Genomic DNA, 21,937 nt, shown 5'->3' with positions numbered 1-21,937 from the left:
GAAGCTGGGCGTAGCTACTCGAGGGCTTCAGGTTATTATTATTATTTGACTATTAGAAATTGAGGGACCTAACAGGACTCGGAGTGCTGTGCTGGCAATCGCCAGTTGCTTACGTACTTACACTTTATCCGGTCATTTATTGTTGGCCGAACTCCGGTTTCCCTTTCCCCGCATCCCGAGTCCGACGTTACATCCATGGCGTCCAAGAGAATCATTTCTCGTCTCATCAATGCTTCTCAACACTCAGCTTGTCCTTGTCATGGCTGCTCAGCTGGTACGACTCACATAGGCCAGCAAGTTGCTGCAGTTAATCAGCTCCGACATCTCGCTACCCCCGTGGAACACGTTCAGAAGGAATACGCTTTCGAGGTAGGTGTCACCACCAATTCCCTATCTCTCAAGCTAATTCTTGTCGTTTATACAGGTAGCAGCGTCAAATTTGAGATTTGGAGATGGCGTTACTGCAGAAGTCGGAATGGACCTCAAAAATATGAAAGCTCGCAAGGTATGGACCAGACACCTCTTGTGTATGAACCACATCTAATCCTGCTAACCAGGTTGGAGTCCTCACGGACCCCGTCGTTGCCAAACTTAAACCTATGAAGACTGTCTGTATCTTCCTTTCGCTGTCGCAGGTTATACTCACTTCCGATTAGACTCTGGAATCATTGCAATCCCAAACAGACCTTCCTTTTGAGGTTTATGACCAGGTGGTGGCCGAACCTACCGAAGATAGCTGGAGAAGTGCCATTGCTTGGGCAAGAAAACACGATTTTAGTCACTTCCTTGCGTGAGTTGTTATTAATTATTGCTTTGAACTACGCTCAGTTTACGTACGTCGGAACCTAGTGTGGGAGGGGGAAGTGTCATCGATACCGCTAAAGCAGCGAACCTGTAAGCGTCGTGATGCCCGTTTTACACCGCACTTCACCAATGCTATTTTCAGATTTTCGGTTTATAAGGATTCGGACCTGTTTGACTTCATCAATGCACCGGTCGGGAAAGGTCTTCCTGTCACACAGACTCTTCGTCCTCTTATTGCCGTTCCTACAACGGCGGGTACAGGCTCAGAGACCACCGGCGCTGCCATCGTTGACATCACCGCTCGTTCGTTCAAGACGGGAATTGCCAATCGAGCACTTAAGCCAGCTTTGGGCATTGTGGTAAGCGTTGAGCCGTTTAGTGTTGAAACTTGGTCGATCAAAATTCCAGGACACCCAAAACACCGAATCATGTCCAACAGAAGTTCATATCAGCGCCGGCCTCGATGTGCTCTTCCATAGCATGGAGAGTTACACCGCTATCCCGTAAGTGCCCACAAGAACCGGTGGAAAACCGCTCATTACAGGGTAGTTATACCGAGCGTATGCCACGGCCCGCAAATCCAGCTCTGCGGCCCGCATATCAAGGAAGCAACCCAGTCGCTGACATCTTCTCAATGTGGGCACTTCGAACGACCGTCAAATACCTCCCGCGCATCGCAAAGAACAAGGACGACGAAGAGGCTCGTCGGCAAATGCTGTGTGTCGCACAATCATCCTTCTTGTCTTTTTGTCCTTGCTGACTATGCCATGAAGCCTCGCTGCTTCTTTTGCCGGTATCGGGTTTGGAAATGCAGGGGTTCATCTTTGTCATGGGATGAGTTATCCGGTAGGAATTCTGGCTCTCTTGCTGGTGGCTTTTCGTGTTCACTCGTTACTTACTTGCCGTAGATCTCAGGTCTGAACAAGAAAGGCCCAAAATATAAACACCCCGGATATGTTCTAGATCATCCCATCATTCCCCATGGTATCAGGTAAGGAGCGACCTTCTTCTGAGTGGTATTATACTGGTCTTTTTGATAGACATTCTCTTTGACAGTGTTGCGCTTACAGGCCCTGCGGGTACTTGAATCATTTAGACCATGTGCGAAGAGTCGGCTCATCTATTTTTTACAGTGTTTCAGTTCACTTCACCCTCATCCCCTGACCGTCATCGGGAAGCTCTGGCCATCTTTTCAAATACCAACACCTTTGATCCTTCTATCACGCGAATCCCTGATTCTGAAATAGGCGCTTACTTGTATGAAGCCATAGCTCGCTTCCTGGATGGCCTCGGTGTTCCTCGTGGATTGAAAGCTGTCGGGTAAGGATTGCAATTCCAAAGTCCTCCTATACACACTCATGGTTTTTCTTTCATGGTAGTTACAAATCATCTGACATAGGGATGCTCGTCGAGGGGACGTTGCCTCAGAGACGCGTTTTGGACCTCGCACCAGGAATAGGCGATTTCGTGGGCGAAGATGGAAGACACCATTTGACTCGAATCCTGGAAAATTCTTTGGAATACTGACCTCGGTGGGGCGATGAATCTTGACACTGTAAGAATATTTTTTTTCTGGTCGCAACAAGTCTCGAGGTTTGATTTTGATGATAAAGTAAGAGTAACTCAGAAAACATTGACAGTTCAATCGCAATTTGAGAGTTGATATTGAGTGAGCAGATTGTGAAGGATGCATGCGTAAATACACAAAGTTATATAACGAAGCGAAGACTCTAGGGTTTTCTGGACCTTATTCTTCTATCACGATCTTTCTCTTTCACCCTAATTGTCCGTAGGAGGCCACCTTTGACCTTGAACTGGGATTCCAAAATATGGTTGGCGTCGCCCTTGAGATCCATCCAACGCGCAATGTCCTCTTGATGAGGTTGGTCTTTCCCCTTGTTATCTGCCAGAATATCGTCGACGGCGGAAACAACACCGTCCGCAAGCTTCAACGAATAAAACTCCCTATCTTTCTTCGACTCCACTGATTTCTCCTGCAAGCACAGCTTTTGCAGCCCAATATGGTGGGTCAGCCGTAAAACTTGTCGGATGTGGGCACAATTCTGGATGGCAAGGGCGATTCGGAGCATCAAAGAAACACTTTCTGCTGTCGGTTGAATATTGCGACCTGGAGATCGTTGGTCGAATCTGGGATTATCGGAAACAGATCCATCCATGAAGTCATGACAGTGATAGCCCGTCATCAAGTCGAACGTACGAGTAGCACACCGCCAGTCATCGTTGGAAGATGATGCATGGCAGGCGTGCAAAACTGACATGAACGTGGAGTGCGTGGGTCGGAGTCGTGCATCTCGATGTTGGGAGATGTGTTCATCAAGTAGCCATTCCAGTGCTTGAAGGGGGCCCGAAGCGGGATTTTTGAGGTATGTGTGGGCATGTATGACGGTCTCAATGTGATTGCGGTCCACGATAGACGACGATGTTCCTTTGGAAACACTTTCAAAGAAATGGATGGCGTGAAGCCAGTTCTTACTGAAACGGCACAATGCTAGGACAGCAGCGAAGGCTTGGGGGTTGAGCTGGAGCTTTGGGGTGACCCTTGTTTCGCCCGGACCTTCAAGCCCAAAGTATTCACGAGTGATGCCAAAGGCGAGCTTCTGATCGGTAGGACGACCTCGAGCAAGCGCGAATATAGCGGCAGATGCAAGATGATCATCAATTGGAAACTGAGATTTTCTCTGATGCTTCAACATTAACGACCAAAGCAACTTGGCGCTGGCCGCGTTCGAAACGTAATCAGTGTCTGGATCGGGTGTCGAGCTGAGAGCCCGAAACATCGCCGTAAAGATGATGTGGTTCGGGGAGAGGGGCCCACTGGAGTCCATGGCGTAGCAAACATCAAAAATCTCTTGGTTGAGACCTGCACATCCCAATATTCTAATGTAGGACGCGATGGCTGAAATATCAAGCTCTGCACTCGTTGGATCGCGGTCTTTCACGTATTCAAGGTGACGTTGAAACGCCTCGTATAGGGACTTGGTGTGTCGCAATTGTTTTGGATAATTCTTCCAATTTTCGATGCGGGAGTACCCGTTGAGCATGGTGATGAATGTTCGTGTGTTTGGACCAAAACCGCGTCGCTTCATCTGCAAGCGTGTCAGAAGGCTTCTAGGCAGTAAAAGAACGACACGCACATCTATATAGAGATCATAAGCCTGTTTGAAACGTTCCGCTTTCATGCACTCCCATATTAACGTGTTCCATACTGGTACATTTTGTGCATCTAATGGTGCGTGCTTGAGCGCAGATATAGCGGCCTCAATTTTACCCTGGCCGCAGAATGTCTTCAGCCGGGTTGAAAGAACATGGGGTTCCAGCAGCTTCTTCGGCAAAGTCGTATTCCCTAACGAGTCATAATGTTTAGACCTGTAACGTTTGGGTTCTGAGTCGGTGACTGCGTCCTTCGTTATTCTGGCGGTAGAGGCATGTCGATGGAGGAGAAGCGAGTTGGGGAGGGCCTCGAAATGAGAAAAGTCAAAGACGGAGTCAGTCAGATTTCGGCGAGCATGGTGGCTGGCATAGCGAAGCATCTGTTACGTGTTTTGGCCACCAGAGAAAATTGTGATACCATATTCCCACGCTCTTTCTCACGTTTACTCACGCTTCCCACTCGCGGTCTACCATCGGCTGATCACTGGTTTCAACTTCGGATTTCTGGCGAGTCACTACGCGACTATATCATACCATGGAATACATCGTCATTCCTATAAAGAACTCGATCCGCTTGATCAATCCGCCCGCCCTTCCTCACGACAACCATGACCGTTTCCTCGTCCCTATACATCTTGTTCTTGTGGTTCTCTCTCGTTCGATCCGTACCTCTATGGGAGAGCGCTACCGGCCAAGTCTCCATAAACTCTTTGGTCCCCTTTGCCACCTACGTTGAGGCAAAAGGTGCAGGTTATGTAGAAGCTAAAACGAGTCATCTTGCATTACAAACTCCAGGTATTCAATTTGTTGACCCATCACTTTCACGCGAATTGACTTTGTGTTCTCAGGGCATTTCGGAAATCTCACTGTATCGCCGAATTCTTACCCACCTCCGATGTTCTATATCCGTAACAACCAATTGTTCCTCTACGCAAACGAAACTTCCATCTTTAACGTCAATGTGGTCAATACCACTACCATGGCACCTCCAACCGGAGAGTTTCCTTTGCAATTAGTCGTTGACAGGAAACGCAAAGGCGTAACCAATGGTGCATGGAGATGGATGGGCACAATGCTTGATTATGAATTTGAGGGTCGCAACAATGGAGGTGTGTATTACCACTGCTCTAGTGAAGGGGGTGGGAGGAACCTTGTCTTGTTTTTGAAAGGGTAAGTAGACCTTTGGTCGTCCAATAGAAACTTTCGTTTAACCCCGATTGTCTTTGTAGTGTTCCGACTCCTGATAACTGTTCGCTCGTTACCCTTCATAGTTTCATGCCAAACACGTAATGTTTCTGAGATGTCCTTATATGTATTTATGCTATCAGCACTATCTACGCCCTCTTTTTGTGTATCGTCAAGTCGATGCGTCGAACGATCAGACTGAATCCGAAAAGCCCAAGTAACACAGTCGCGACGGCCGCCGGTTTCCTCAAGTGAGCTGAGAGCGGTACCTTGTAAGACACCTGGGCGATAGATATGCATGAACTCTGATTTCAAACGAGGAAAAAGAGGGGAGGCTCACATATATGGATTTCACGTGTCTGTTAGTGAGGTTCTGATACTTGAAGACAATGGCAGGGCGACCAACAGTGTCGAGATAGGTAATATGAGTCGTAACCTCACTCGATACAGCAGGGTAAGGTACAGCATATTCTACATCGCTGCTGAATAGTCAACCTATAACCCGGAACACAATCAGACCATTACTTACATTGCACCTTCCGGCAAAATAATCTTGACTTCAGCATCCTCAATAACGGCTCCTGGAATTTCCGTCATGACGGGAACTTCAACAGTATGTCTTCCTGATGTCACGTCGTACTTGGCAGAGTCTTCGAGCGGGGAGTCCCAACCCAGCGTGTAGGTGTAGTTCCATCCACCCATCAAAGGGTAACGAGGTTTCAATTCCAAAACGCTATACTGACTCTGGGTGGCTTGGGACCCCAACTTGCGAGGTGAAGGAGCTGTGCGCAGGTGAGAGGTGGAAACGTTGCCAATCAAGTCGTGATAATAGGCGTTACGGATTCCAGCGGGGAGATGAAGGGTGAAAGAAGAAAGCACATGAGCAACAGCACGACTGAAGTACGCTTGTGTCTGGTGTTGAAGACGAGAGAAGTGGCCTTTGAGTCTGACAACGTGGTGAGCATGAACTGATAGCTGAGGCAAAAAGCCACTATATTCTCACTCTGGCCCAGCATTGTGCAAGACAACCTCATCTTGAACATTCAGATTGGCAGCCCAGTGACTGATTTCCACCCCCCTCGTAAGCTTCGTGACTTCTATTACAGGAAAGTCGTAAGCATAATTGATTGCAATCGTTTGTTGATATTTGGAGGTGAAGTCGACAGTAAAGGACTCGGGAATGTTACGGTAAGGACCGTAGGTCACAGTGGCGCCAGACTTGGCAACTGGATTCTCAAGGGTGAAGTCCTGGACGTTTTCGGGGGTGGTATATGATATGATTGAGGGGTTGGTCGACCTTGAATGATTGATCGTAAAGGTGTGTCGATTACGCATCTTTTCTCAAACGGACTTACTTTAATTTAGTCCTCTGTACGACGGTCTTGTACGGGCTCAGAACAAAGAGCTGATACTCGTACTTGAGGGATTGGGATTCATCTTGCGCAGCGCGTTCCGGCCATGGGCGTGTAGCGTGTGTCTGCACAGTTTCGACAACAATATTGACCGTTCCGTTGGCTGCAAGGGGTTTCGGTAAGGCAATGTTCAGAAGGTGAGCACCACTGCATTCAAGACGAAGCCGTGTATTAGTTGTGAACATGGGTGTTTCTGGTAAACATACTTCTCCAAGCCTCCCCCATATGAGACTGTTAAAGGCTTCGGTTGGCCTTTCACTTTGATTTCTATCCAGCTCGTCTTTACAAGTTCTTCCTTAGCTACAGCAATGGAGTATGTGTCGGCTTTGTCGTCGAGTGCTCTGACAGCGTAAGTCGTCGTAACGTGTACCAGGGAGCCTCCCAGATCAATCGTTCGGACAATACCAGAGTTTTCGAATGATTGAAGAGAAGTTGAGAGCGCGGAGAGTACTGAGGCCAGCAAAAGGAGCGTACGTGCGCGCCAGCACTGCTGCATAGTGGGAGTAGGAAATTCAGGTATACGTGTCGTCGGTTGAACGCGTGTGAGATTCCGCCAGTTGGGAAAGTCACGACGCGTCTTGTAATATTCATGGAAAGCTGTATCTAAATACTTATAACGGTATTATTACCAGGTCCACATAGCTCCTGGATTCCGTATTGGCTTGTCTTCTCTTACATGCGATGCGGAAACGACACGGTTTAGTTTATACGCATGCTCAGCCGCCTTCTTCTCATCCAACGTCCTGCCCTCCTTCAATACAACATGCATCCGGGCGCTAGGGTGAGTTCGTACTCCGAAGTGACCTCGCGCTCGAGGCTCAATGCGTTTCATGTATTTGCCTTTTGTCACCCATGCTTCGGCTTCAAGGTAAAGGTGCATTAGTGATGTTTCTTCGTGAATGTCAGAAGTATCAAAACGACGCACAGATGACCAATTTCGGTTTCTCCAGTCCCTTGTAGGAAACTGCATGATCCCTTGCCGTTGCAAGCATGTTGAGGATACGATTACTAGCTCTCTTTTCACTGAATTGCATTTGTAAAATCGCCTCGTCTATCGGCTTCCCAGATATTTGACGACCAAGCATATTCAATTTCCTGGGAGATATTTTGAAGTTGGCCGTCGAATATTTATGCTTCATATAGTGTTTGCTCAAAAGGTGAGTGAGTCTAATTTGGTTGAGAACACTCACCGAATGAGCCTTCTTCATCTGTTTTCGTTTTTTCGGATGTTTGTATGTTTCCGGTGCTTCAGTTCGAGCAACATCAGTACTCGAATCAACCGCCGTAGATTTGGTTTGATCTTGGGAAACTTCGAATATGCTGCGTTGGCCTTCAGCTCTTGCTGCCCGTTTGGCTGCACTAGAAGCCTCAGCTGCACCTTCATCCCGCAATTGTGTCGCGAGTCTTTCTCGCAACCAGTTCATGGGATTTAATGATGCACTTGTGATTTTATAATATTAGTTTCCATGATCACTGCCAGGATACACTGGGTACGTACTGACGGACTTGTCCCAGGTTAATCCGGTGCGGTGCAGTGAAAGCAATTTGCACGACAGGTATCGAGCGTCTCACTAATAAAAAGTTCGAAGATGAGAGAATAAAAAATGAAATTGAGCGCACCATGAAGGAGTCCTTTCTGCATCTGCGTGGTGGCGAAAGAGTGAACGAGAACCATGTCACTTACGTAAAAGCACTTCACGACTTTCTCCCTTTCCAACTCAACTTTTTCGGCATCCTTCCTCCAATGTTGGGGACGATTATCTATGTGGCGGTTCTACTGGTTAATGCTGTAGCTATTCTCAACGAGGAGCGTTTTCTCGCACGAAGTACGAGGTCGTCGAGTTGTGACTGACTAATGCTGACCACGCTATTGACAGTCGGGTGGACAACTTCACGACCTCAAGTTGCCAATGCAGGTTTTCAATCATATGATCAAACAGCGTATAGTGGTGTACAAGGAGACGTTGGAATAAAAGCAAAGGGCATTGAACTTGTCACTGCTGTTAGGACCCTCCTTCGAAGTACGTGACATTCCCGTCGTTGAAGAATTGACTGACCTCTTCGATACATTCTTAGTACCTTTAATAGCCATAAATATCGTGATTATCGTGTACGAACTGGTTTTAGGTGGCTGAATAGGCTACACGTTTACGGTTTGGATGGAAAAAAGGTTGAAACTCTCGTTGATTAGCTGCTACCGCTGAATCTCCAACGACAAGGAAACGGCACGAATTTGACCAAGGTCTGAATGATTCCAGGCATGATTTATTTAAATATACAAAAAATGTTTTGCAATTGCTGCAAATTGCATGATTCGCGGGGATGACTGATTGAAGATGTCATCGATCATCGTCGAGATAGTTAGTCGAAGGAACGGCTTAATCCAGTTTCTTGACCAACCATGACCAGGACTCGTCGCAAAAGTGTGTTCAAGCCATGCATCGACCTCCACGACGGTCAAGTCAAACAAATTGTGGGAGGCACGCTATCCGATATCGATCCAGATGCTCTGAGGACAAATTTTGTCTCAAGGCTCGTCCTTCTCTCAGTCCCAGCAAGTCTGATTGTTGACCATGACGAACACAGTCAATCTCCAGCTCATTATGCACTATTATACAAAGAGAACGCGCTAGAAGGTGGTCATATCATACAACTGGGTCCCGGTAATGACGAGGCGGCAAGGGCTGCGTTAGCTGCTTGGCCAAGTGACTTGCGTTTTCCCGATTGTTCTGTTAAAGCTTTTTACCCGTTCCAATTTCCAGATGCCCTGCAAATTGGAGGCGGAATAAATGATCAGAATGCTCGATCGTGGATCACTGCAGGAGCTAGCAAGGTCCGATGCGAAAGATCACCTACCCCTTGTGAAGTGCTCAAACGTTCCGTTAGGTTATTGTCACTTCCTATCTCTTTCCAAAGGGACAATTCTCTTTAGAGAGGCTCAAAGCAATTTCCTCTGCCATAGGAAAAGAAAGGCTTGTTGTTGATGTGAGGTAGGTTTGCAGCATCATTGACTTCCTCGCTAATGTATGCAAGTAAGCTGCCGACGTCGAGGCGAGCGATGGTTGGTCGCGATGAACAAATGGCAAGACATCACAGATATGGAGGTTTCACAAGGCCGGTGTTAATAACTCCCAGCTGGTTCCTCCGATGCTGATCCCATGAGCAGGGTCATTAAGCCTTTTGTCTGAATACTGCAGGTGAGGTCAATGTCCTTCTCAAACGCCTTCTCTAACCTCATCGGTATCCCTCAGCGAATTCTTAATACATGCTGCGGACGTAGAGGGATTGTGCCAAGGTATAGACGAGGAATTGGTTGCCAGTAAGTTTACCTCTGTCCTTGCACGCTATCCTTCACAATTTGGGTTTTTAAGAACTTGCCGAGTGGTGTCAAATTCCCGTCACGTACGCTGGCGGAGCGAGATGTCAGCCATATCGCCTACATGAGAGGTTTTGCTACTCACCTTCTTATAGGCATATCAGATTTAGACTTGGTTGACAGACTGTCTGACGGGAAAGTGGATTTGACTTATGGAAGGTGAGTTGCACAACTGGCCATCCCTCGGGTGATTATATTCTTCGCCAGTTCTCTAGACATTTTCGGAGGGACATTTGTCAAGTTTTCGGAATTGGTAGAGAGAAGCCACAGACAGAATCTCGTATCGTAAATTATTTTGGCGCGTTGGATGTGTTTACGAAGACAAACCATGATTACGTAATTTACTTCCCATCTGCGTGGGAACGACTATGCAGTTGGAAAATAAGGTTTTGCCCACCAATTTGGAAAGAAGTGTACTCCTCGAACATAAAAATCCAGCGCCCTCCTCAAGGTAATTGGCGTCGTTTACTGTCGGCCAACCACACTCACCTACCTCTACTTTCAGACCATCACCATGCCCGGAAAAGTCAAGGCTTACGAGCTTCAATCCAAGTACTTACCCATCTTGCATGTCTGCGCCCCACATTGAACTAACTGAAATCTAGGTCCAAGGCTGACTTGTCCAAGCAACTCCTTGAGCTCAAGAATGAGCTCTTAATTTTGCGGGTACAGAAAATTGCTGGAGGATCTGCTTCCAAACTGACCAAAATGTGCGTATATCAGAACCTGACTGCGTAATGCTAGCTCAACGATCGGTTTCACCACTAGCAATACTGTGCGCAAATCAATCGCTCGGGTGTTGACGGTAGTGAACCAGAAAACTCGCCAAAACCTGCGGGAGTTCTATAAGGACAAGAAGTACCTTCCTCTTGACCTTCGACCAAAGAAAACTCGCGCTATCCGAAGACGGCTAACGAAAGTGTGTAGACATTTTACTATCATCTACGAGCATCTAATAAACTTGTTTTTCTAAGCACGAGAAGTCTTTGAAGACGCTCAAACAGCGTAAGAAGGACCAAAACTTCCCTATCAGGAAGTACGCCGTCAAGGCATGAGAGTCGGAAGATATTTGTCGTATCCTTACATTTGTATGCCGCACGTCGCTACGCCACGCTCTTACTGCAACACGTCCATCCATGTGCTTATGCCTTGTGCTGTGCCACTGAGAACTAAAGTACTAACTCCTAACAACAACAAGCGCATTATTATATTATTTGAGCACCGATGACTGTGGGTACTGTGTAGTGTGACTGCGGTGGTGACGCATAATGTGACTGTCTCAGCAAGCTGCAGGCCCCAGCTCTCGATCTCAGCAGCGCCAGTGGCAACAGCCTCTTTTCTCCTTCGTCTGCATCTCCCGCCATCTCCTTCGTCGTCGGCATTATCGTCCTCGTCTCCGAATTGACCCTTCCGAGAAACTCTTCATTACCCTTTCTTGACGGTCTCCGACCTCCTAGCCCACCTTCCTTCATTCCCAGCCTTTCGGTACCAGCTCATTCGGACATTCTCGCTACGTCCTCCCACCCATCTTACTACCGACTCATTCACAAAGATCCAGATATTACTAGTCCCACATTCGACCTGACAATCTCGGCGATATGGTGGTGAGTTTTTTCTCTTTTTCCATCAAAAGTTGCGTTTGCCAGAGTATCCACTTGAGCCGCCTGATCCTCCTCCATATCATCTGTATCAATATCTGCGGAGAATTAAGTGGAGGGCACGTGTGTGCGAATGCCATCTTTGGGTAACATAATCGTACATGAGGTCAGAGTCGCCACGGAGTGACTATATGAGACCGGTTTCTTTCTCTCCACTCTCATGCCTTCCGGTTCTCGTTTTGGCAAACGCAATAGCATTGACAATGGTCGTAAACCCAAAGTTCTAACTCGTTCTCCCTCGTCGCAGGCGGACCAGAAGATCCGACCCCGAGAACCCGTTCCCATTCCAAGTAGCAATCCGGCCAGCCAATATACCCTCCTCGAGAAGTTGGGCACAGGAAGCTTTGGGACCGTTTATAAGGCAATGCACAATGAGACGAAACAGATAGTAGCGATAAAACAGATAGGTGTGTTAGAGTTCTTGTGTTTTTTTCTGTGACGTATCGTTTGACTCAATGTCCCACAATAAAGATCTAGAAGATTCAGACGACGACATATCAGAAATTCAACAAGAGATCGCCAGCCTTGCACAGTGCGATTCCGAATATGTCACTCGATATTATGGATCCTTCGTCGTTGCCTATAAGTTATGGATCATCATGGAGTATCTTGCTGGAGGATCATGTTTAGACCTCTTGAAAGCAGGCTCCTTCTCAGAAGCACATATCGCAGTTATTTGTCGAGAGCTCTTATTGGGCTTGGATTACCTACATACAGAAGGCACCATTCACCGGGACATCAAAGCCGCAAACGTCCTCCTTTCGTCCTCTGGGAAAGTCAAGTTGGCCGATTTTGGTGTGGCTGCTCAACTCACAAGTACCTTACGACATACATTTGTCGGCACGCCATTTTGGATGGCACCAGAAGTCATTCGTCAGGCTGGTTACGATGCTAAAGCGGACATGTGGAGTCTGGGTATCACTGCTATCGAAATGGCAAAGGGAGAGCCACCCCTCGCAGAGTATCACCCCATGCGTGTGTTGTTCCTCATCCCAAAGGCTAAACCCCCAGTACTGGAAGGGCCTTTTTCGGCTGCGTTTAAAGACTTCGTGAGTCTATGTCTCACGAAAGATCCTAGAGCGGTAAGAGAGTCTATTGGTTGATTGTAGTCATACTCATGTGTATTCAGCGACCTACGGCGAATGAATTATTACAACACCGATTTATCCGTGGAGCACGCAAGACTTCATATCTAACAGAACTCATAGAGCGATACCAAGACTACCGATCACGGTCGCCGCAGAAGGGCAACCAGATGTACCAGGCAACCATACGGAATAGTATGCACTGGGACGGGAATGTTAGTATGAGGAGTGACTGGAATTTTGACACAATCAAGACGTCGTCGGTGATGGGGACTTTCCGTAGCATGGCGAAGGATTTGGTTATTTCAGACACCGAAGAAGATGCTTTCGAAGAGGAACCGGCGATGGATACAATAGATACTGGTGGTGCTACCAAGGGGACAGGTGGAATGAACGAACCTGGTGGCCAGTCCACAATGGTCCTCAAGGATGCCCCCACATCATCATCTTCTGAGAAGGATATGGCCTCCTTACTCGAGGCGAGCAACGACTCTTCGGACTCTGGTGATTCTTCTCCCCAAGAGACCACACCGCCGCCAGCTTACAGTGGATCGATGCGCAGTAGTCGGCGATCATCATACGCCGCTCGAAACAGCGTCAATGGTGCCGGGACTGTCATGCGGGAAGCAGATTTTGGGAATGGCATAGATACGATAAGACCGGTGAAGAAGGTGGATGCAGCTGGCTCGTTGAAAATGTCGGCGGAACACGTTGGAAATCTTCGGAGAGAAGGAAGCTCCTCTGTTCCGACGTCGCCTACTACACACAAGCGATCCATTAGTGAACTGGGAAGAGCAGGGACGGCGATAGTAGATCAAGTTGTACTTCCCATCCTGGAAAAGGTCAAACCTATCGCATGTTCTCCGGTAACTTCACATGCTGAATGTTTCTCTTTTAGGCGAATCGGGATGATATGGATGCTCGGGAGATTGAATCTCTGAGTATGCTCACAAGGGGATTCACGGAGCTTAAGGATTCCAATCCCGAACTGGCTTACAATATCGTTCTTGACATTTTATCAGGCATCAACGAGTGCGTCGCGTTTGATATCTAACTCTGTCATTCACTTGACCCCTGTTCTTCACAGAAATCCTACAGTACGACAACATATACAAACATCCCGAGGACTATTCCCCCACAAACGAATCATTCGAAAGAGTGAAATGACTGCTAAGGGACTGGTCGTGACTGAGGTGCAAGAGGAGATCTCTGGACTTCCCAGTTCCAGCAGTAGTCAGAGTAATCAGGATGGGAAGAACGACGACGGTGCATCTGCTATCCGTCGATCACCAATTGCGGAGTTGCTCTACATGCGGTGGCTGGATGGCCTCAAGATTAAGTGGCCGAATATCCTCTAAAAACCTCCTTTCCGCTTCTTCCAACATATCTTATTGTTCAGCCTATTACGAGCATCGAAATAACGAACAAAGGCTCGGTTTATCTCGGACGTTTACACAGCATCTGCCATACGGCGAATTTAATGATATTTATCTTTTTGTTCTTCTTCACATCCGCATGTCGTTGTTGAGTTGTTTGTTTCGTTTCGTTGTATCGTGTTGTTTTGGGTTGTGCTCCCTGCTATTCCGTTTGTTCGACGTTCTCTCTTACGGACAGTGTTAGGCTTCTGTCTCTCCCGTTTCCTTTTCCCTTGTTCGCTCCACAATCCACATATTGATTAGCCCCCATTTCCATTCAAGACACGCCATCGATCCCGGTATTTAATGCTTCTTCCTATGCTATTCACGATCATCTGCACGATTTCTCACTACTTCTCTCTTGTATGTCTCCAACGATAGCTATAGTTAACGATACGATAACAGAGTTGTACTCTTCACGACAATCAATCATGACATCGAATGATCAGTATAGTCCGCGTCTAGGATTGGTGTAATTTCGTCAACATCGACGACCGTCGAAATTCCATCGTTCATTTTATGCTGTTCCACTGCATGTGATTACGCATCTTTAAAGTAGGAATGACGGATAAGTCAAGATTGTAATGTACTGAGTTACATGAAACATGCGATCCTGGATATTGTCCGGAGTGAGAAATAGAATAGGTATGAATGCAGAATGCTATTTAATATGTATCCCATTTGAATAGGCAGAGGGGCCAAAAGGTAACAGAATGGCGGTTCAATGGGTAGGCTGTGTCTAAGCGACGGCGCTACACCCGGAGACAGGAGGTGAACGGCGTATGAGGGAAAAGTCCATCTCCATCACAATTGTGAAGATCTTGAATTGAAATGAGATTTTGGTGCACTGAAATAGGAGTAGGACCGTCGAAAAATTTGAATAACTAGACGTGAGAAGCGTGAAGCTAGGATGTTCATGTAGTTTTCGTCTCGTACTCGTGATATCATGAAAATAGGGATAGTAACATAGGAACCACAACGGAAAGTGAAGTCGATGACAGTGTGAAGAGGGCGTTCCACGTCGATGCGGCCGAGTTAGAGTGACCCGTAGAAGACGACGCCATTGTCGTTGTCGATGTAGAGGAGGTTCCAGTTGAAGTAGTGGACGTAGTGCTGATCGTAACATCAACATGCTGATCTGAATGTGGTGCACGAAACATACCTTGACGTAGTAGTTGATGATTTGGTTCCCGTGCCGTTGAGGTATACGCTCGCTGGCGTGACTTGATCTCCTTGGACATTTTGATAGGCTTCAGTTCCTCCAATAATCCTGGCAAGGGAGGAAGTTTTCCAGCCATTAGTTTTGATTTTAGGATAGTTATCCATGAAGGCTTGGACGGTTTGATCGCTAAGTTCATGTTCCAAAATCATAAGTCCCGGAGATTTGGAGCCTAGAAAGAAGGCACATTGAGATGCTTGTTTGGAAAAGTTGAACGAAGCAACGCCGCACCTGTAAGCCAGCCATCCATTGCCTTGTCGATGCCATCGAGACTTTGTTTCCCGCTGAAGATATTCCAGTCGGCCGTGCTGTTAAAGTTCAGTCAATTTGGTTGCGAAAAGGTTAGGACGTACTTACTCTTGATTCCAGATAACAGTGGACAACCCGAAGACCTCCTTCGCGATGGCTCTGACTCGCTTGTCAGAATCTCCGTATGGTGGCCTCCACAATCTGGGCACCCTTCCTCCAGTGGAGTCATGTATTATCTGCATCGTCCACCCAAGCTAAGAAATCAAAATGTTTGTTGTCAGAAACTCGTCGATAGCATATAATTCGATATATGCGCACTTCCGCCACAATCTGCTCATTGGTCAATGTAGTCATATAGGGATGCGTCCATGTATGAACAGCACAATCGCCTCCGTAATTGTAGATAGCAAGAAACTGATTGGGGTTAGCCAGAACATTGGAACCGATCAGGAAATGTGTGCCGATTTCATTGTTCTTCTGGAGGAAGTCGACAAGAGTCGTGGTCGGCTACAAAATCGAAAAGGGCTCATTCTTGGCGTTTCGCTCGAGAGGAATGAAACTCACCGGAAGCGGACCATCGTCGAAACTTACGGCGAAATACCCATTTGGACTGTCATAAATATCGTCCGGACTGCGGCATTTGTACGTCGAGGAACAGATCTCAGGACCACCTGCATCCATGTTGGCGTACACGGGGTTGCCATTGTTAAGGGTCGATTGAGGAATATTGGGAATTTTCCCGGCGTCTTGTGCCATTTTCAATTGATTGAGCCATTGCGGAGGTGTGCGATCAGCGCCTGGAGTCACGCCACTAGTAGGGAACTGCTGAGCCCAACCTAACTGAACATGAGGCATACTGGTTCGAAGAGGATCGCGAGTAGCACGTACCATCAGTGCCGACTTGTGGATATGAATTACCATCTGAGCCAGTAGGACCGCGTTTGAAGAGGGCGTGAACGGGATGATCCTGACGGTGCCATGGATCTAGATAACGATGACTGGTGTATTCACGGTCAGATATGGATAGAGCATGAGCGACGCTGAGGCTGGTGGCGACGACGAGGGCGTAGTTGAGGAGGGTCGAAGCAACCATGGCCTAGGGGGGAACCGGACAGAAAAGGGGCGTATCGAGCGGGGGTACTTATAGTAGACATACTAGGTTCAGGTTGGAAATCATGACCAAATTAAGTATGTTTAGCGCGCGCACTATCATTATTATTATTAGGGTTTAAATCCTTCTATGGACCTTGTAGGATAGCGAAGTACAGATGTGCCTGTACGCCGGTGCATGTCGAGTGTGGCCTTTCCGGAAACTGTTAATCTACGGCTGATGTACACTACCCAGTCAGCCCAGTCAACACATACCGTGGTAGAAATACACAAACGTTTGTTAACAACACCCATAGCACTATGTTTGGGATTCTCCGATCTCCTTTGCGGTGAAAATCGACCGCCAGCGATAGCGTCGGCTCCTTTGTGGGCGGACATGGAACTCGAGCGTCGTTTTTAGCGCAAAACGTTCTGTTCACGATACCTGTCAGGGTCAGGGTAGCAAGTAGGGTCGTTCCAAACGCCACAAGTGCTGTGCATACTCTCTTGACATGTCTGACGATGGGACAAGCCAGAGATATATTCCTTCCATATAGTACTCACAGGGGATTATAGAGATAACACAGGGGTATTCCAAGCATGTCATGTGTAAACCAAAGCATCCAGGACTCTAGCATTCGCTTCGTTACGCAGACCTCCTATATCTTTTTCTCTTTTCAATTGCAACGTAATCACTACGCTCGACAACGCAGGCTGAGGGACCTGGATGGCTGACCAAAAGTCATCTATGAAGCCACCGGAGTAGTAGGTCCAGTAGAACCGCGATAGGTGCTTTTCAATATAAGCTTTCCGTTCTTGAGAGACGCGAGCTGACAGCGGTGATCCGTAAGTAAAGGCAGAACACGCTCAGAAATAGTAACACAGACCTCCTTCACCAATGCAGTGAACCGGCTTTTCTCCGTTTCATCCGTGAGATAAGGTCCAAAGTGTTGAATACATTCCCTTGTTGACGCATTCGGCGTATTCTTCAACCAGTCCACCAACATCCATTCTTCCAATGGACCCGTGGGAACAGGTGGACCAGATTGAATGGTATTTTTCCGTTTCTTCGCCTTGGGCTGCTGTTGTCCGGTGGGGGAAGTCGGGGAGGGTACTGAATCTTCTGCCTTTCGTTTTTTAAGCTGGGGCTGTGTTTGCCCATTAGTAGTAGAGACGGGACTGCCGGCACGACTGGAAGCCAGTGGACTACTGGCTCGGCTACCGTTTTCGGTCTTTAACTTGGGAACTTTGGGTGATGTAGCGCGTTTGGCCACAATCGAATGACCAGATGATGGGGAATTCGGCGCAGATGGAAGCGGTGATGCTGAACCGTTTCGCAGGTTCTGTAGTGGTGGAGATGCTACCTTGGGTATCGACGGCTCTGTGGGCTCTTGTTTGGGCTGGAGTTGCTGAGACTGTTGCATGACAGCTGGTCCTGTCTGAGGCGTAGCCTCTTCCTCTTCCTCTTCCTCTTCAGCCTGGAGAACGAGACACCTAAACATTCATTCAAGAAATCGCAAGTCCGAACCTTACCGAAGATGCGTAGGGGTTCTCTTCCTCCTCACTTTCATACGCGTCACCTTCTTCACGTTTTTTCAACATCTTCTTCATTGCTTTTCCCTGCTGTGAAGTTGTAGGTTTCTCATCCTCATCGTCCGATTCGTCGATGTATCCTTCACGAGTCTTGTTGGCAGTCTTGTACTCCCTCTTAAGGCGTTCCTAGAATGGGGTAATCCTGAGTTGAGAGTAAGTGGTGAAGGCCATGAATGGCTCACCTCGAGTTCTTTAGCCTCCTGGTCGTTTTCATCGACATCCATCTTCTCCTCGTCGTCGGCGAATTCCTCCTCAAAAACGTTCTCATCCAGGTCACCTTCACCTCCATACTCTCTTTCTCGCCGCTTCTTCACATCGCCATCTTCGTCATCGTCTCCAAAAAGTCCGCCCCCACTATCAACTGCCCTCAGTCTGCGCCCACCAGGACCCAGGCTTGTCCCTACATGCTGAACGAGAGATCCAGCGCCACCTAAAGAGACCCGTCCTTCTGCTTCTGCTTTGAATGTAGCAGCGGTAGCCGCGGATGGTCCTTTACCATTCCTCTGGCGTAACCAAGCTGTAGGATCTCTCTTCTGACTCTTCTGGTACTGTTATGACGGTTTAAAACCTAAAAGAATGATATAGACTCGAGGCAATGACACGTACAGCAGTTTCCACCGTCAGTGTATCCGTAGGCAGGTCATGCTTGAGTTTCTTCTGAAATCTGTACCATCGATGTGAAGGAACAAACTTGAATATGTCGCCCGTTGCTGCGGGCATGAAAAACCCATGAGTTTCCGACTTGCTGATCTCGTCTAGCTGAGCTACCCATGTTTCCTGACCGATAGCATCTTCTATCACCCACGGATATCTCTCCTCTCTCCTCAGCGCTCTTATTTCGTCCGGTACGATAAACACCTGCTTCGTCTTCTTCTGGAACTTCTTCTTACCAGGCCCGTTGGCTCCACCCTTGCCCTTCCCACTGCTACTAGACCCAGCACCATTCTCGACGACAGGTTTACCCTCGGCATCCACCATGACAGGTCTACCATCCGCTCCATACACCTGTTGTCCATCCAAACCAAGCATAGGCCTCAAGGGCATGCCAGCATTAGCCGTCTCTGGATCCTCTCTCCTCAAATCCTTCCTATTCAATTTGACTGGCTGTTGCCACGCACTCAAATCCACCACCTTCCTCGAATCGAACTTCATCACGTCGAATTTCCAACCATTGAGCGCCGAAGACATGAGCTTGAATTCTTGGTAAGGACCAGTTGGCATTTTGAACGTGTCTGTGTCTGTGTCATCTTGTTCGACTGTTGGAGTCACTTTTTCCTCGGTTTTTACGGACGGTGTGGAGGCTGGTGACGCAGATGAGGTCTTGGGGGGTCGTGGTGCTGTTCCGGAAGCAGGATTACGACGGGGGGAATTCGCTGTTGGTTTCTTGTTTTTCTTTGGGTGAAAGAGTAGTGACAACGAAGGTTCTCTGGATGGAGGCATGAAGGATAAGTTAAAGAAAGAGAAACAAAGAAGCTGTTCGATTGCAGACAAATGCTGACTGGGGTTTGTGGGAGTCAGAGAAGAAGTGGCGGTCGACCAGCCGACGCTTGTCTCGACTCCCGTGTACAGCTGTTTGTGACCTCACTACCCCATTCGGCGCACAATACATGCACGCTCACTCAAGTTACACAAACACCATCTTTTGAGCTTGACTGGTGGGAGAAAAACGGTATGGACGGCTTGCGGCCTAGTCAAGAGTGTGTAGATACATACATAGATATAGTCCAGAAGTAACTGTCAAACATGCAGTCCAGCTCTATGCATAATACCAAGGTAAAAAGAGGATAGAAAAAGAAAAATCATGAATCGTGCCGGAGTCATGTAGGAGGAACTTCTGCTCGGGTCATGGTTCCGTTTTGTTGTGGAGGGGGTGGTTGCGGATGTGCATTAGGACCAGGTGTTGGAGAATAAATGTTCTGTGATGATGAGGGTCGCGATAAAGAAGGCTGAGGTGGTCCTGGAGGTTGAGGATGGTGCTGGGGGTGCGGCGCGTGCGGATGAGGAAGAACGCCATGAGGTGGATGTGGAACGTTGGGGGGTGGATGAGGATGTATAGGATATGGACCTGGTACTGGGTGTGGATAAACAACAGGCGCGCCGGGAGGAAACTGGGCCAATGCTGGGTTCTGCCTGAGAACGTCTAGCTCTCCCCTCAGCATGTCAATTTCCCTCGCCATATCCTGATGACTTTGTTTCAATTGCTGGACAAAATCGATGGCTAAAGGAGTCGAGATTAAAATCCGGTATACTTGGGAAGTAAGGAGATACGTACCCTTGCTCAAGATTTCCCACTTGCTCGCCTTCATCCCTCTATCGGCAGGTAACTGATCGCGCAATTCATCAAAAAGATCCTTCATCTCTTTCCTTCGTTTCCTCTCTGCCAATTTGTGAGAGACACGAAGTTCTGGTGAGCGAGAATAGGGCGTTGAGCCTGGTTCCTTTGAAGCCTTACTGGTCGAGCTAGGGGCGGGTGGGGATTGATCTTCTTGAGCGGAAGATGGGCTCGCCTGAGAGTTGGAAGGCTCTGAAGCACGCATTTGACGCGATGGAGGTCGAGAACGAGAACGAAGGACTCTAGTAGGGCCTGTCGGAGGAGCAGCTGTATCTGGAGCAGACATCCTCCTATCAGGAGGAAAGGAAAGAGGAGGGATTATGGGAAGCTGAGGTTGATTTGGGTCGAATTGGGAGCGAGAATAAGGGTCTACAGTCTCTTGGTGCATTGGGATGGACTCTGCGGACGAGTGGCCGTTGGTTGTCCACGCGAAAGCTGCAACACTGGGCGGCCCTCGGCCCTCGCCTCCGGGAATTGCCGAAAGGGCCGAGAGATTAGAAAATAACGAGCAAGTCGACAACGACGACGTGGAGTCCCGCCTTTCACTCGTTCCACTTGGTGTGCTCGTCGTCCCACCCGTTGTCCACCACCCTCCCGTCGTCGTTCCCCGCGAATCAACTGAATTCCTTCGGTCGTTCAGACTCAACTTTGCTATTCTCGCATCTACCGCTGAACTTCTTCGTTTCGGCGCCGGCCCGTCAACGTCCATCCCACTAACCCCTGGTCCTGCCAATGGTCCCTCCATGTCCTCCACTCCAGGTAACCCTCGGTCTAATGACATCTTCCGTTTTCCTAGATAGCTTTGGGCTAGCTCTGGTCCTGTTGTCGATGGTCTTCTCATTGACAACGGGTCAATGCTCGCTCTTCTCGGTGACTCTGACGTTCCATTGACATACATCAGTCTGCTTCGTTCCTTCAGTTCCAACTCACCTCTTGCCGCTTTCCCGTTGGGCGGACTGCCCTCTTGCTCGTGTGAAGGTGAGTGGAGCAGTCTCCTCAACTGAGTACTCTCGCTGGCGGGTGTACGTGGAGTTGCATCTCCAAATGTGTAATTGTCTTTGATAAATGCCGAAGGAGACGAATTCAATGAAGTCGAAGGGTCGGCATGGGGTCTAAATGGATGAGGTTGGGGTGTTGGTTTTTGGGACAAGGGGGCTGCATGTAATGAGGGATCTGTTATAGACCCTCGTCGCTGGTTCTGAAGGTATTCGAGGGGCGCAAGAGGGAGAATTGGGGACAGTTTCGGATTCGAGGGCGGTGATTTGGAAGGTGGTGAATGAGAAGGGGATTTTGAGTCGTCTGGCATGGTCAAGGGAGGTCGTACGATTAGGCTGCGCGCAAGCTATGGG

At 48.2% G+C, this 21,937-nt stretch overlaps 12 protein-coding genes across 12 annotated transcripts; 6 read left to right on the top strand and 6 right to left on the bottom strand.

The window, feature by feature from the left end:
• The first annotated feature begins 156 nt into the window (after positions 1-156).
• Positions 157-2,444, top strand: E1B28_004365 (uncharacterized protein). The gene is made up of 14 exons (XM_043148836.1): positions 157-369; positions 425-505; positions 558-608; positions 657-790; positions 850-894; positions 947-1,163; positions 1,213-1,307; positions 1,354-1,521; positions 1,578-1,650; positions 1,713-1,795; positions 1,861-1,883; positions 1,938-2,124; positions 2,184-2,359; positions 2,418-2,444. The coding sequence occupies exons 1-13, from the start codon at positions 196-198 to the stop codon at positions 2,329-2,331; spliced, it is 1,479 nt and encodes a 492-aa protein (XP_043013438.1). The 5' UTR covers positions 157-195; the 3' UTR covers positions 2,332-2,359; positions 2,418-2,444.
• Positions 2,445-2,534: 90 nt separating this feature from the next.
• E1B28_004364 (uncharacterized protein) lies at positions 2,535-4,355 on the bottom strand (the record flags this gene model as incomplete). The annotated part of the gene is made up of 2 exons (XM_043148835.1): positions 2,535-3,911; positions 3,960-4,355. The coding sequence occupies 2 exons, from the start codon at positions 4,353-4,355 to the stop codon at positions 2,535-2,537; spliced, it is 1,773 nt and encodes a 590-aa protein (XP_043013437.1).
• A 33-nt stretch (positions 4,356-4,388) lies between these two features.
• E1B28_004363 (uncharacterized protein) lies at positions 4,389-5,338 on the top strand. Its single transcript, XM_043148834.1, has 3 exons — positions 4,389-4,770; positions 4,824-5,145; positions 5,205-5,338. Exons 1-3 carry the CDS (start codon positions 4,584-4,586, stop codon positions 5,263-5,265), a joined length of 570 nt encoding a protein of 189 aa, XP_043013436.1. The 5' UTR covers positions 4,389-4,583; the 3' UTR covers positions 5,266-5,338.
• E1B28_004362 (uncharacterized protein) lies at positions 5,310-7,068 on the bottom strand (the record flags this gene model as incomplete). Its single annotated transcript, XM_043148833.1, has 6 exons — positions 5,310-5,441; positions 5,501-5,639; positions 5,690-6,106; positions 6,164-6,457; positions 6,516-6,719; positions 6,779-7,068. 6 exons carry the CDS (start codon positions 7,066-7,068, stop codon positions 5,310-5,312), a joined length of 1,476 nt encoding a protein of 491 aa, XP_043013435.1.
• A 129-nt stretch (positions 7,069-7,197) lies between these two features.
• Positions 7,198-8,214, bottom strand: E1B28_004361 (uncharacterized protein; the record flags this gene model as incomplete). The annotated part of the gene is made up of 5 exons (XM_043148832.1): positions 7,198-7,433; positions 7,498-7,705; positions 7,763-8,012; positions 8,071-8,143; positions 8,193-8,214. The coding sequence occupies 5 exons, from the start codon at positions 8,212-8,214 to the stop codon at positions 7,198-7,200; spliced, it is 789 nt and encodes a 262-aa protein (XP_043013434.1).
• Positions 8,215-8,316: 102 nt separating this feature from the next.
• Positions 8,317-8,798, top strand: E1B28_004360 (uncharacterized protein; the record flags this gene model as incomplete). Its single annotated transcript, XM_043148831.1, has 3 exons — positions 8,317-8,398; positions 8,450-8,593; positions 8,649-8,798. 3 exons carry the CDS (start codon positions 8,317-8,319, stop codon positions 8,705-8,707), a joined length of 285 nt encoding a protein of 94 aa, XP_043013433.1. The 3' UTR covers positions 8,708-8,798.
• A 175-nt stretch (positions 8,799-8,973) lies between these two features.
• On the top strand, positions 8,974-10,343 carry E1B28_004359 (uncharacterized protein; the record flags this gene model as incomplete). Its single annotated transcript, XM_043148830.1, has 7 exons — positions 8,974-9,104; positions 9,159-9,277; positions 9,335-9,405; positions 9,459-9,562; positions 9,610-9,686; positions 9,739-9,769; positions 9,824-10,343. 7 exons carry the CDS (start codon positions 8,974-8,976, stop codon positions 10,014-10,016), a joined length of 726 nt encoding a protein of 241 aa, XP_043013432.1. The 3' UTR covers positions 10,017-10,343.
• A 119-nt stretch (positions 10,344-10,462) lies between these two features.
• On the top strand, positions 10,463-11,003 carry RPL35 (60S ribosomal protein L35; the record flags this gene model as incomplete). The annotated part of the gene is made up of 4 exons (XM_043148829.1): positions 10,463-10,500; positions 10,554-10,658; positions 10,717-10,867; positions 10,923-11,003. The coding sequence occupies 4 exons, from the start codon at positions 10,463-10,465 to the stop codon at positions 11,001-11,003; spliced, it is 375 nt and encodes a 124-aa protein (XP_043013431.1).
• Positions 11,004-11,145: 142 nt separating this feature from the next.
• E1B28_004357 (uncharacterized protein) lies at positions 11,146-14,546 on the top strand. Its single transcript, XM_043148828.1, has 6 exons — positions 11,146-11,552; positions 11,854-12,013; positions 12,078-12,688; positions 12,736-13,533; positions 13,590-13,723; positions 13,779-14,546. Exons 1-6 carry the CDS (start codon positions 11,547-11,549, stop codon positions 14,047-14,049), a joined length of 1,980 nt encoding a protein of 659 aa, XP_043013430.1. The 5' UTR covers positions 11,146-11,546; the 3' UTR covers positions 14,050-14,546.
• Positions 14,547-14,623: 77 nt separating this feature from the next.
• Positions 14,624-16,682, bottom strand: E1B28_004356 (uncharacterized protein). The gene is made up of 7 exons (XM_043148827.1): positions 16,463-16,682; positions 16,139-16,410; positions 15,893-16,081; positions 15,683-15,828; positions 15,557-15,633; positions 15,269-15,497; positions 14,624-15,219 (listed from the first exon to the last, which is right to left on the bottom strand). Exons 1-7 carry the CDS (start codon positions 16,665-16,667, stop codon positions 15,051-15,053), a joined length of 1,287 nt encoding a protein of 428 aa, XP_043013429.1. The 5' UTR covers positions 16,668-16,682; the 3' UTR covers positions 14,624-15,050.
• A 472-nt stretch (positions 16,683-17,154) lies between these two features.
• Positions 17,155-19,801, bottom strand: E1B28_004355 (uncharacterized protein). Its single transcript, XM_043148826.1, has 5 exons — positions 18,863-19,801; positions 18,439-18,804; positions 18,197-18,382; positions 17,551-18,141; positions 17,155-17,493 (listed from the first exon to the last, which is right to left on the bottom strand). Exons 1-5 carry the CDS (start codon positions 19,694-19,696, stop codon positions 17,410-17,412), a joined length of 2,061 nt encoding a protein of 686 aa, XP_043013428.1. The 5' UTR covers positions 19,697-19,801; the 3' UTR covers positions 17,155-17,409.
• A 272-nt stretch (positions 19,802-20,073) lies between these two features.
• Positions 20,074-21,894, bottom strand: E1B28_004354 (uncharacterized protein; the record flags this gene model as incomplete). The annotated part of the gene is made up of 2 exons (XM_043148825.1): positions 20,074-20,474; positions 20,529-21,894. The coding sequence occupies 2 exons, from the start codon at positions 21,892-21,894 to the stop codon at positions 20,074-20,076; spliced, it is 1,767 nt and encodes a 588-aa protein (XP_043013427.1).
• Between the last annotated feature and the right edge of the window lie 43 nt (positions 21,895-21,937).

The sequence above is a fragment of the Marasmius oreades genome, chromosome 2 (assembly GCF_018924745.1).
Source record: "Marasmius oreades isolate 03SP1 chromosome 2, whole genome shotgun sequence".
Taxonomy (NCBI): domain Eukaryota; kingdom Fungi; phylum Basidiomycota; class Agaricomycetes; order Agaricales; family Marasmiaceae; genus Marasmius; species Marasmius oreades.
Note: the sequence above shows the minus strand (reverse complement) of the source record. Positions and strands in the feature narration are given on the sequence as shown.

Bases quoted from the DNA above. Each gene is read 5' to 3' on its own strand.
- E1B28_004365 (XM_043148836.1), top strand. From the start codon at position 196: ATGGCGTCCAAGAGAATCATTTCTCGTCTCATCAATGCTTCTCAACAC. The intron at 895-946 runs GTAAGCGTCGTG...TGCTATTTTCAG, and splicing joins ACCGCTAAAGCAGCGAACCT to ATTTTCGGTTTATAAGGATT. The intron at 1,308-1,353 runs GTAAGTGCCCAC...ATTACAGGGTAG, and splicing joins GAGAGTTACACCGCTATCCC to TTATACCGAGCGTATGCCAC.
- E1B28_004363 (XM_043148834.1), top strand. From the start codon at position 4,584: ATGACCGTTTCCTCGTCCCTATACATCTTGTTCTTGTGGTTCTCTCTC. The intron at 4,771-4,823 runs GTATTCAATTTG...TTGTGTTCTCAG, and splicing joins TCTTGCATTACAAACTCCAG to GGCATTTCGGAAATCTCACT. The intron at 5,146-5,204 runs GTAAGTAGACCT...TTGTCTTTGTAG, and splicing joins CTTGTCTTGTTTTTGAAAGG to TGTTCCGACTCCTGATAACT.
- E1B28_004357 (XM_043148828.1), top strand. The intron at 13,534-13,589 runs GTCAAACCTATC...TTTCTCTTTTAG, and splicing joins TACTTCCCATCCTGGAAAAG to GCGAATCGGGATGATATGGA. The intron at 13,724-13,778 runs GTGCGTCGCGTT...TGTTCTTCACAG, and splicing joins ATTTTATCAGGCATCAACGA to AAATCCTACAGTACGACAAC.
- E1B28_004356 (XM_043148827.1), bottom strand. From the start codon at position 16,667: ATGGTTGCTTCGACCCTCCTCAACTACGCCCTCGTCGTCGCCACCAGC. The intron at 15,634-15,682 runs GTAAGTACGTCC...GAACTTTAACAG, and splicing joins ACTGTTATCTGGAATCAAGA to CACGGCCGACTGGAATATCT. The intron at 15,498-15,556 runs GTGCGGCGTTGC...CCTTCTTTCTAG, and splicing joins AATGGATGGCTGGCTTACAG to GCTCCAAATCTCCGGGACTT.
- E1B28_004355 (XM_043148826.1), bottom strand. From the start codon at position 19,696: ATGCCTCCATCCAGAGAACCTTCGTTGTCACTACTCTTTCACCCAAAG. The intron at 18,142-18,196 runs GTAAGGTTCGGA...CTCGTTCTCCAG, and splicing joins AGAACCCCTACGCATCTTCG to GCTGAAGAGGAAGAGGAAGA. The intron at 17,494-17,550 runs GTCTGTGTTACT...CACCGCTGTCAG, and splicing joins TCACTGCATTGGTGAAGGAG to CTCGCGTCTCTCAAGAACGG.